At 42.3% G+C, this 11,304-nt stretch overlaps 1 protein-coding gene and 1 non-coding gene across 2 annotated transcripts in view; one reads left to right on the top strand and one right to left on the bottom strand.

The window, feature by feature from the left end:
• The first annotated feature begins 687 nt into the window (after positions 1-687).
• The window catches only part of NANOGNB (NANOG neighbor homeobox), a 49,418-nt gene continuing 38,801 nt past the window's right edge, over positions 688-11,304 (top strand). Inside the window, exons 1-2 of the mRNA XM_042948272.1 lie at positions 688-792; positions 4,796-4,871. Of these exons, the coding sequence (XP_042804206.1) occupies positions 688-792; positions 4,796-4,871 (181 nt within the window). The remainder of the gene's footprint in view (positions 793-4,795; positions 4,872-11,304) is intronic.
• On the bottom strand, positions 2,446-2,550 carry LOC122225684. Its single transcript, XR_006205298.1, has one exon. It is a non-coding gene; the product is annotated as a U6 spliceosomal RNA (small nuclear RNA).

The raw sequence follows: 11,304 nt of genomic DNA, 5'->3' as shown, positions 1-11,304 counted from the left end.
TAAGAAAACTAAGTTTTAAAAACGTACAACCACAATAAATTGAATATTAATTTAAATGCAAGAAAATGTAAAAGGTTTTTTTTTTTTTTGTTTTTTTTTTAATTTTTGAGAAGCGGGCTCCATGCCAACAGCAGAGAGCCCGATGTGGGGCCCAAACCCACAAACTGGGATTGCAACCCCAGCTGAAGTCAGATGCTTAACCGATGGGCCACCCAGGTGCCCCAAGTGCAAAACTTTTTTCTTTTTTTACTGTTTATTTATTTTTTGAGAGAGAGAGACGGAGTGCGAACAGGAGAGGGAGCCACAGAATCCGAAGCAGGTTCCAGGCTCTAAGCTGTCAGCACAGAGCCCGATGCGGGGCTCGAACTCACGAACCGTGAGATCATGACCTGAGCCGAAGTCAGACGCTCAACTGACTGAGCCACCCAGGCGCCCCCCAAATGTAAAACATTTTAAAGCAAAAAGCCCCACTCTGCCACTAAAAATCAAGTACAGGTTTGAGATGTTCTCTGGCTGGGGAGTCCCAGTACATGTAGGTATAAAGCTTCAAAGGGGACAGGCTCCTCACAGATGGTGGCGTAAGCCGCAGACCGTTATCTGGGCACGACCCGTGCGTCTTCCCTTGTGCTCTTCTGCGAGATGAATGACCGGCTCATAACCAGGTAATTGTAATTGCAGGCGAAGGTGATGGGTTACTGGCTGGTCCTCATGATGCTGTGGCAGTGTGACACGACCTACAGAGAACTCTCTTTCCTGGATGCTGCCAATTCAGGAATTATATTCCTGTTGAAGGTAGGTCTGGTCCAATAAGAGAGAGGGGAAAAAAAAAAAAGGCAAAATTAAAGCAAACTAGAAAAGAGCCAGCAGTTCAAAGAATGGGATACCAACACAATTAAACATGTGAGTTTGGGGATAATTTCTTTGCCAAGGATAGTTTCCCTGGATGGAATCATTCGACTTAGCTAAAATCATTGATCTCTGAAAGGCACTGAAAGCATAAGCCTTCATAACTGGATAGATGATTAATAACCTAAAATAACTCAGGATAGCTTCAGTTGGTGTTTAAAAATACAAAATGTAAGAATCTTGAAACGAAAGATTCCTGAGCATGGGGGTGGCTCAGTCAGTTAAGCATCTGACTCTTGATTTCGGCTCAGGTCATGATCTCGAGGTTTGTGAGTTCAAACCCCACATGAGGCTCTGCGCTAACAGTGTGGAGCCTGCTTGGGATCCTTTCTCTCCTCTCTCTGCCCCTCCCCAGCTCTGCTCTCTCTCTCTCTCAGAATAAACAAGTAAACTTAAAAAAAAAAAAAGAATCTTGGGGCGCCTGGGTGGCTCAGTCAGTTAAGCGTCTGACTTCGGCTCAGGCCATGATGTCGCAGTCCGTGGGTTCGAGCCTCTCATCCGGCTCTGTGCTGACAGCTTGGAGCCTGGAGCCTGCTTTGGAGTCTATGTCTCCCTCTCTCTCTGCCCCTCCCCTGCTCATGCTCTGTCTCTTTCCATCTCTCAAAAATGAATAAACGTTAAAAAGAATTTTTTAAAAAAAGAATCTTAATACGAAAATAGGAATGAAGGATTAATGATGTTCTGATTGCAGAAGTGAGTGGGAAATAGATCTGAGAAATGATCTAGACTTTATTGGCCCTAACTCTCACTCTGGGGGAAAAAAATAACACAATAAAAAAAGTAATATTAAAATAACGAACTTGTTTTGGTATAACATTACCGATCAACTTTATAATCATGTGATTGTGAATTGACTTCTAACAATACGTAAAGCCATTAAGTTAGTCCAATGTATCAGTTTCTAGAAAGCTGATTGATTTGGGAGGAAATTTAATTTATGAGACCATAACTTCATCATTTATTAGTGCTATCAATAGTTTATAAATATTTAGAGAAATACACTCAAACTGTCCCACATGTGGCCAGTGAGAGCCGGTTCAACCTTCATACTCTCTCCTTTTGACATGTGGCCATCATTCTTTGAGTATTTCCTTTTTCCTTACTTTCTGGTACCACTAGATATCCCAGGCTCATCTTGTAACCTATAATTTATGGAATTACAGAAAGTAAATCCATCCATGGTAATTCTTGTTTCAGTACTTTGTTTTCCTGCTGGTGCAGTTAGAAAGCTAGATCACAGGGGCGCCTGGGTGGCTCAGTCGGTTGAGCGGCCGACTTCGGCTCAGGTCACGATCTCGCGGTCCGTGAGTTCGAGCCCGGCGTGGGGCTCTGTGCTGACAGCTCAGAGCCTGGAGCCTGTTTCGGATTCTGTGTCTCCCTCTCTCTGACCCTCCCCCGTTCATGCTCTGTCTCTCTCTGTCTCAAAAAATAAATAAATGTTAAAAATAAATAAATAAATAAATAAATAAAAAAGAAAGCTAGATCACAATAGGATATGCCAAAGGGAATTTATCAGCTACCGGTACCTTTTTTTTTTTTTTTAATATGGAACACTCTACAAATTTGCATATCATCCTTGAGCAGGGGCCACGCTAATCTTCTCTGTATCTTCCCAATTTTAGTGTATGCGCTGCTGAAGCAGGCACAGTACTTTTTACCTTTCCAGAAGATAATTTTAGTCAGTGTCACTCGGCTTTTTCCTATTTTGCTTCCTAACTTAATTCCCTAATTAGTTCTTTTTAATTTTTTTTTCCCATGTATTTATTTTTGAGAGACAGACAGAGCACGAGCAGGGGAGGGGCAGAGAAAGAGGGGGACACAGAATCTGAAGCAGGCTCCAGGCTCCGAGCTGTCAGCCCAGAGCCTGATGCGGGGCTCAAATCTGTGAACCTGTGAGATCATGACCTGAACTGAAGTCGGACCTGTGCTGGAGCCGGACGCTTAACTGACTGAGCCACCTAGGTGCCCCATTCCCTAATTAGTTGTTAATCATTTCTAGCATCTAGGTCATTTTTTAAATCTCCCTGATATTTGAAATGCTTTTTACTGGGGCGCCTGGGTGGCTCAGTCGATTAAGCATCTGACTTCTGTTCAGGTCACGATCTTGCGGTTTGTGGGTTGGAGCCCCACATGGGCCTCCCTGCTGTCCACACGGAGCCTGCTTCGGATCCTCTGTCTCCCCCCCTCCTCCCGCCCCTTTCCCACTCACACACACTCTCTCTCTCTTGCAAAAATAAATAAAAAAATAAGAAGAAGAAATAAAATGCTTTTTACTAAAGTATTGGCTAGCACAAAGAAGAAGCACCCGGACTCATGGAAAACAGGAGTGTCTCAGTATTTTGGAATCAGTGAGGAAACGAAAGGCAATCTCAGAAATGAGAAGCAGAAACTTCCTGTTTGGATTGTGGCTGAAGAGCTTGTGTCAGGCTGACTGTCTGCTGAGAACCTGGAAAGCTAGATAAACATAAAAACAACTACCTGAAGTATCAGAGAGCTTTCTGTTTTACTTTTTGTAAGATTAAAAAAAATATGTTTTGGGCGCCTGGGTGGCTCAGTTGGTTAGGCGACTGACTTCAGCTCAGGTCACGATCTCACAGCTCGTGAGTTCGAGACCCACGTCGGGCTCTGTGCTGACAGCTCGGAGCCTGGAGCCTGCTTCAGATTCTGCGTCTCCCCTCTCTCTACCCCTCCCCTGCTCACGCTCTCTCTGTCTCTCAATAATAAATAAATGTTAAAAAAAAAATTTTTTTTAATGTTTTGTTATTTTAGAGACAGAGACAGTGCACGTGCTCTGGGGAGGAGTAGAGAGAGAGGAAGAGAGAGAATCTTAAGGAGGCAGCGCAGAGCCCAACTCAGGGCTCAATCTCATGACCCTGAGGTCATAACCTGAGCTGAAATCAAGAGTCAGTCCCTTAACGGACTGAGTCACGCAGGCCCCCGCATCAGAGAGCTTTCAATGCAGTGGGGAATTTAAGAGGCCAACATCTCACAGAGAAGGGAAGCTTGGACACATTTGCTGACTCTTAGCAGCGCCTGTAAGACTGGGTCTCAGCTCAGAAAGTGGCAATGGGTGGCTGGTAAGCTCCATAGTTTTAGGAGACTCACAGGGCAAGAGGGGGAAACTGGAGTGTAGGACGGACCCACCCAGAACTGCCCTACGAACGTTGGAGGGCTGAAACGAGACTCTGACCTCACAGGTACAAAAGTAAAGTTTTCTCTGGAAACAGGTAAGACGAGCCAACACGTTTCTACAATTTTTTTTTAAATAAACTTAATTTTTATTTTTTTAATTTTTTTTTTTTTTTAACATTTATTCATTTTTGAAGGTGAGAGAGACAGAGCATGAGTGAGGGAGGGACAGAGAGAGAGGGAGACACAGAATCCGAAACAAACTCCAGGCTCCGAGCTGTCGGCCCAGGGCCTGACATGGGGCTGGAACTCATGGGCCTTGAGATCACGACCTGAGCCGACATCAAGAGTCGGATGCTTAACCGACTGAGCTACCCAGGGTCCCCTAAATAAACTTAATTTTTAGAATAGTTTTAAATTTATATTGAGAAAATAGTACTGAGAGTTCCCTGTCTGTACCACAAACCAGTTTCCCCTCCTATTAACATCTTACGTTAGTATGGTACGTTCGTCACAACGAATGACCCAGTAGTGCTGCATTATCATTATTATTATTTTAAGTAGGCTTCATGCCCAGTGTGGAGCCCAATGAGGGCTCGAATCCACGAGGCTGATATCAAAACCCGAGCTGAGATCAGGAGTCAGACGCTTAACCCACCGAGCCACCCTAGTGCCCCAGTGACACATTATTATTCACTAAAACCTATACCTCATTCAAGTTCTCTTATTTTATAACCTAACGTTCTTTTTTTTGTTCCAGATTTTTGTCCACCTGACACTGTTATCAGGTCTCCTTAAACTTCTTCAGGCGATGACCATCCAGGAATATTGGTCATGTATTTTGGAGAATGTTCCTGTATTGAAATTTGACGTATTTCTCCCGATAAATTGGGTTGCGGGTTTTTTTTGGAGCAAAGCCGGGTGCAAAGTGCCATTTTCATCACATCATATCAAGGGTGCATACCATCAACAAGCCATTGCCGTCACGGCAGACCTTGATCACGGCGCTGAGGTTGTGTTTGTCCGTTCTCTCCACTATAAAGTTACTCTTCTTTCCGCCTTTGTATTGGAAAGAAGTTCCCATTCACAGCCACAGTTAAGGAAGAGGGAGTTAAGTTTTTATACATAATACCTAGTATTCAATGGACAATAATTGGACATACAAAAAAAAAAAGAGTTGACCTAAAACAGAAAATCAAATTAATTAATTAATTAACTAATTAACAAAAAATTAATAAACAATTTTATTAAATTATAAATAATTATTAAATAGTTATAAATATAAATTAATATTTATAAATATAAATTATATTTATAATATATTTATAAATTATATTTATAAATATAAATTAAATAATTATAAATATAAATAATTATTAAATAAATAAATAATTAATTAAATTGATAAAAAATTAATTAAAAAATAAAATAAAATAAAATAAAGCCCAGGTTAATAAAGCTCAGTTAGAGTTTTTAGAATCAGACTTAAAATACCTCTGATTAATATGCTTAAGAATGTAAGTAATAAGGGGCTCATGGGTGGCTCAGTAAGTTAAGTGTCCGACTTCAGCTCAGGTCACGATCTCCTGTTTGTGAGTTCAAGCCCTGCTTTGGGCTCTGTGCTGACAGCTACGAGCCTGGAGCCTGCTTCAGGTTCTGTGTCTCCCTCTCTCTCTGCCCCTCTCCCCCTACTCACACTCTGTCTTTTTTTCTCTCTCTTTCTCTCTCAAAAATAAACATAAAAAAAATTAAGAATATAAGTAATAAGATGAAAATTTTCAGGGCAGCACGGGTGGCTCGGTCGGTTAAGCGTCCGACTTCAGCTCAGGTCATGATCTCATGATCCATCAGTTCAAGCCCTGTGTCAGGCTCTGTGTTGACAGCTCAGAGCCTGGAACCTGCTTCAGATTCTGTGTCTCCTTCTCTGCCCCTCCCCTGCTCATGCTCTGTTTCTCTCTCTCTCTCTCTCTCTCTCTCAAAAATAAAGATTAAAAAAAATTTTTTTTTAAGTTTCAGCAGAGCACTAGAAACTAAAAAAGTTAAATATTTAGAATTGAAAAAAAAAGAACTCTTTCTTTTCTTTTCTTTTTAACTCTGTGCCCAGTGTTGGGGCTTGAACTCATAACCCCAGATCAGGAGTCGAATGCTCTACCGACTGAGCCAGCCAGGCACCCCAACAAATTAAGAACTTAGTAGATGAATTTCACGACAGATTAAACACAGCTGAAGAAGAAATTAATTGGGAGCCTGGCTGACTCAGTCAGTAGAGCATGCGACTCAATCTCCCTGTTGTAAGTTCGAGCCCCACATTGGGCACAGAGCTTCCCAAAAAAAATAAAAAATAAAAAATAAATAAAGGAAATTAGTTCACTGAAAGATAGGTGAGAAGAAAATATCTATAAAGAAGAACAGAAAGACAGACAGAAGGATAGGAGACATTCTAGAGGATCTAGTCTCTTCAGCATTTCAGTGTCATGAAAAAAAGACTGTTCTAGATTAAAAGAGTCTTAAGGGATGTGACAAACAAATGCAATGCATGGTTTTAGATTGGATACTGGGCAGGGTAGTGGAACTACTGGACCAAGGATTCTAAGCAAGGCCAAGCTCTAAGAAACAACCAATCTTCTTCAAGATCAAAGAGTAGTCCGATTTCTCATTCTTTCCTGACTCACTAAAACTAATATTTCAGATGAGTCAGAAACAGTAACTAGAGGGGCGCCTGGGTGGCTCAGTCGGTTAGGAGTCCGCTTCGGCTCGGGTCACGATCTCACGGTTCATGGGTCCAAGCCCTGAACTGAGCTCTGTGCTGGCAGCTCAGAGCCTGGAGCCTGCTTCGGATTCTGTGTCTCCCTCTCTCTCTGCTCCTCCCCCGCACTCTCTCTCTTTCTCTCTCTGTCTCTCAAAAGTGAAGAAACATTTTCTCAAAATTTTAAAAAAAAAAAAAAGTAGAATAGTTATTAAAAAATCATTATATCCTGCAGCTTCCATGAAACACTCCATTTCTTGGGCAAGTGAAATAGACATAGGAGAAACAGTCATCTATTAACCTTTGCAAACCACCCTAGGAGATGGGTAGTTATTCCCCTCTGCAACCCCAGTGGCCACCATCTACTCTGAGATCTTCCTCCCCACCCCACCACCCCCCCCCCCCCACCTCATCTGGTCATCTGTTTCCCTGTATAGATCTTTCTTATTGTACACTTAGGCTTTATGACAGTATATTGTAGTTCATTTTGTTTAGTTTTTCAGCTTCTCATTTTTGAGACTGAATCTTGTTGACCCTCCTCTGGGCCAATCTTAAGAAATATCATTTAACATATCAACAAAGGTCTCTATCTTTTCCTGGAATCATCACGACTTGGATCCTCTTTCTCTAAAAGACATTGCACAGATAGTCAACCACACAGGAAACAGAAAATTCTGTCTACTCCAGTGGTTCTCCTATTTGGCTGCACATTGGTGTCACTGGAAGGAGCTTTAAAAACGTAGTGACTCCTTGGGGCCCTAGCTGGCTCAGTTGGTACAGCATACAACTCTTGATCTCGGGGTCGTGAATTCAAGCCCCACACTGGGCGTAGAGCCCACTTAAAAATATATCGGCCCATGGACTCCACCCACTCCCACAGAGATTGTGATTTAATTGGTTTGGGATGTCCCCTGGACATCAGGACCTCTTAAAGCTCCTCAAGTGATTCCGGTGTTGAGAGCCACTGGTCTAGGTTGGGGCTTTTCAAACTTTTCTGCAGCACATAAGGATCTTGCTAAAAAATGTAGATTCTGCTTCAGTGGCTATTTCACGGGAGCCAATTTTTTTTTTTTTTAACACTGATTTATTTTTGAGACAGGGAGAGACAGAGCATGAACAGGGGAGGGTCAGAGAGAGGGAGACACAGAATCTGAAACAGGCTCCAGGCTCTGAGCTGTCAGCACAGAGCCCGACGCGGGGCTCGAACTCACGGACTGCGAGATCATGACCTGAGCCGAAGTAGGCCGCTCAACCGACTGAGCCACCCAGGCGCCCCGACGGGAGCCAATTTTGAGACCGAGTTTCTTATGAACACAGTTCCATTAAAATTTCAATTCTCAGGGTGCCTGGGTGGCTCAGTCGGTTAAGCATCTGACTCTTGGTTTCAACTCAGGTCCTGATCTCACGGTTTGTGGGTTCGAGTCCCACATCGGGCTCTGCGCTGGCAACGCAAAGCCTGCTTGGGATTCTGTCTCCCTTTCTCTCTGCCCCTTGCTCGCGCATATACTCTCTCTCTCTCTCTCTCTCTCTCTCAAAAATAAATAAATAAACAGCAACAACAACAACAACAAAAAGAATTTCAATGCTCTTGCTTTCTAGAGCCAACGAGAAGTTCTTTACAAATAGATTAAGGAGTTTTAATGACCTATCAGAGATCCCCCAGACGGGTCTAGAATTCTGCATTAGTAGTATGTTTGCAGGCTTGACGGGAAAGATCAAGTACTGAGAGAAAGAGTAATGATGCAATAGAGGGCGGTAAGAATTCCCGGAGTAACAGCTGTGAGCAGTCCAAGAGATGAAATCAAGCACAAAATAGGAGGTACTGGCCTTAGAAAGGAGCAGGGATATTTCAAGCGAGGACAGTTTTACGATGTCAAACGGTAGCAGCTTTTCTTGTAGTTTCAGGGGAAGAAGAATACATTCTTCCATTTCTATTTTCTTTCTTTCTTCTATTTTCCTTCCTAACTTCTTGTTCGGAAGACCTGCGGTCTCCAAGCTGAAGGCAGGAAAAGAAGCAGTTCTGAGACACTCAAAACGGACCAGAGGGAAAAAAAAATTAAAATCGAAGAGAGTGAACAACCGGAACGGAGAAAGAAAATGTTCGTCCTTCGCTGAGAAATGAGAAAATGGTGGTTCTGCGTTTTACACTGAATGCTGAGACGATTTATCGATAATTGAGAAAAAAAGGAAGATTCTGCACCTCCGTGAGCACAATTCTCCTTGGCACTGTGTTGGTGTTCTCTGGGCTGAAACAAGCATCTGGGCAGGGGATCAAACCTCGCTGCTTGGAACTGACGAAGACCTGCAGATCAATTTGCTTGAGGCTTGCTTCTCAGATACATTACTTGCTATTTCTGCTAATGGTATTTCTGGGAAGATAGCTCCAACTTGTGTCCTAAATTCAATTCGTGTCAAGAAATAAAAAAACATGACGTCTTTATGACTATAAAAAAATAAAACAGCAACAGTCAATAATAATCCGTACATCGTGGGGAAGCTTCCTTGAGGTGTGCAAACCTTCTTTCCCAAGTCACCGCGAATGGGTACAGTCTGTTATCTCCTTGAGAGATTCCTCACAAAGCAGTAAATTAACTTTGACAGGTGCACAAACGCAATAGGTCTGAGAAATCCTGCACTAAAAGGAATAGGAGCCATTAAACAGTCTGCTTTTACATATTTTACCTGGTGGGATAAAACAAACGGAAGTGGGTATTTTTGTGTATAAGCAAAATCTATACACTTTTTTTTTTTATCAAATGTATGTGTCTATAACAAGTCATAACTATTAACATTTTTATACTAAATAAAAAGTATATTCTAAATCCTAACTGTATCTAAGGCAATGAATAAAAACAACATTGAGATAACATAACTAATGTGTTTGATAAGTAGCTCTTTTACTTTGTCACTCATTGTTTCAGTGAAGTTGGCCTTCGAAAATGTGATTGAAAGAATGGGTCTTGACCTTTCAAAGAATTAGGTCAGCTTGGGATCTAGGCTTCTGGTCCTGTCTTCTGTGAATTCAAAACTGGGAAAGACAAGGGAGATAGCTCCCCAACCCCCCCCCCCCCTTTATTTTTAAGTAAAAGTGAAGACAGTGTAATCAAAGGGAGGAAATCTACTATCAAAATCAAGTAGGCACAACACCTACTTTTTAAAAACTAAAAAAAAAAAGTGGGGACAGGGGCATCTGGGTGGCTCAGTCTGTAGAGCATCTGACTTTTGATTTCAGCTCAAGTCATGATCCCAGGGTCGTGGGATGGAGCCCCATAGTGGGCTCTTCACTGATCATGGATCTTGCTGAAGATTCTCTCTCTCCCTGCCCCTCTCCCTTACTCATGCTCTCTCTCTCTCTAAAAAATTTAAAAAAAAAAAAAAAACTTTTTTTTAATTAAAAAATAAATAAAAATAAAAAATAAAACTAGGGACAGGGTACGTGACTGGCTCAGTCAGTAGAGCATGTGACTGTTGATCCTAGGGTCTTGAGTTCAAACCTCACATTGGGTGTAAAGCTTACTTTAAAAAAAAAAAACCAAAAAACTTTGAATTTAATTTACTTATTTTGAGAGAGAGCACATGTGCATGGGGAGGGGCAGAGAGAGAGGGACAGAGAAGAGAATCCCAAGCAGGCCCTACACTGTCAGCTCAGAGCCCAATGCAGAGCTCGATCTCACAAACCGTAAGATCATGACCTGAGCTGAAATCAAGAGTCAGACACTTAACTGACTCTTTTTTAAAAAAAAATTTTTTAACGTTTATTTTTATTTTTGAGACAGAGAGAGACAGAGCATGAACAGGGGAGGGGCAGAGAGAGAGGGAGACACAGAATCGGAAGCAGGCTCCAGGCTCTGAGCGGTCAGCACAGAGCTCGACGCGGGGCTCGAACTCACGGGGTGTGAGATCATGACCTGAGCCGAAGTCAGACGCTTAACCGACTGAGCCACCCAGACGCCCCTTAACTGACTCTTAAGTAGCAGACACATAACTGCCACCCAGGGACCCTTGCACTGTTGCTTTTATATTCAGTGTAAAGACACATTTGAGAACAAAAGGACTTTAAAGAACATACTACCTCAAATCTCTCTCTCTCTCTCTTTTTTTAATGTTTTTATTTATTTTTGAGACAGAGAGAGACAGAGCATGAGCAGGGGAGGGGCAGAGAGAGAGGGAAACACAGAATCTGAAACAGGCTCCAGGCTCTGAGCCGTCAGCACAGAGCCTGACGCGGGGCTCAAACTCATGGACCACGAGATCATGACCTGAGCTGAAGGCAGACACTCAACGGACTGAGCCACCCAGGCGCCCCTCAAATCTCTTAATAAACACAAATGTTATTAAGGCCCTAAGGCTTAACTATTGTACTAATGATTTTGAGAGCCACACCAAATATGAAAATGAGATTAAGATTTTTTTTTTAATTATAGATATGAAATTGCTTGCTTCTGCCCCATGACTTTCATCAAGTTATAGAATGAGTAACCAGTGATAATATCTGATATTATCAAGCTCTTATCTGCCATTTT

This window comes from Panthera leo, chromosome B4 (genome assembly GCF_018350215.1).
Source record: "Panthera leo isolate Ple1 chromosome B4, P.leo_Ple1_pat1.1, whole genome shotgun sequence".
NCBI lineage: Eukaryota > Metazoa > Chordata > Mammalia > Carnivora > Felidae > Panthera > Panthera leo.
This window is presented reverse-complemented; position numbering and strand designations above follow the sequence as displayed.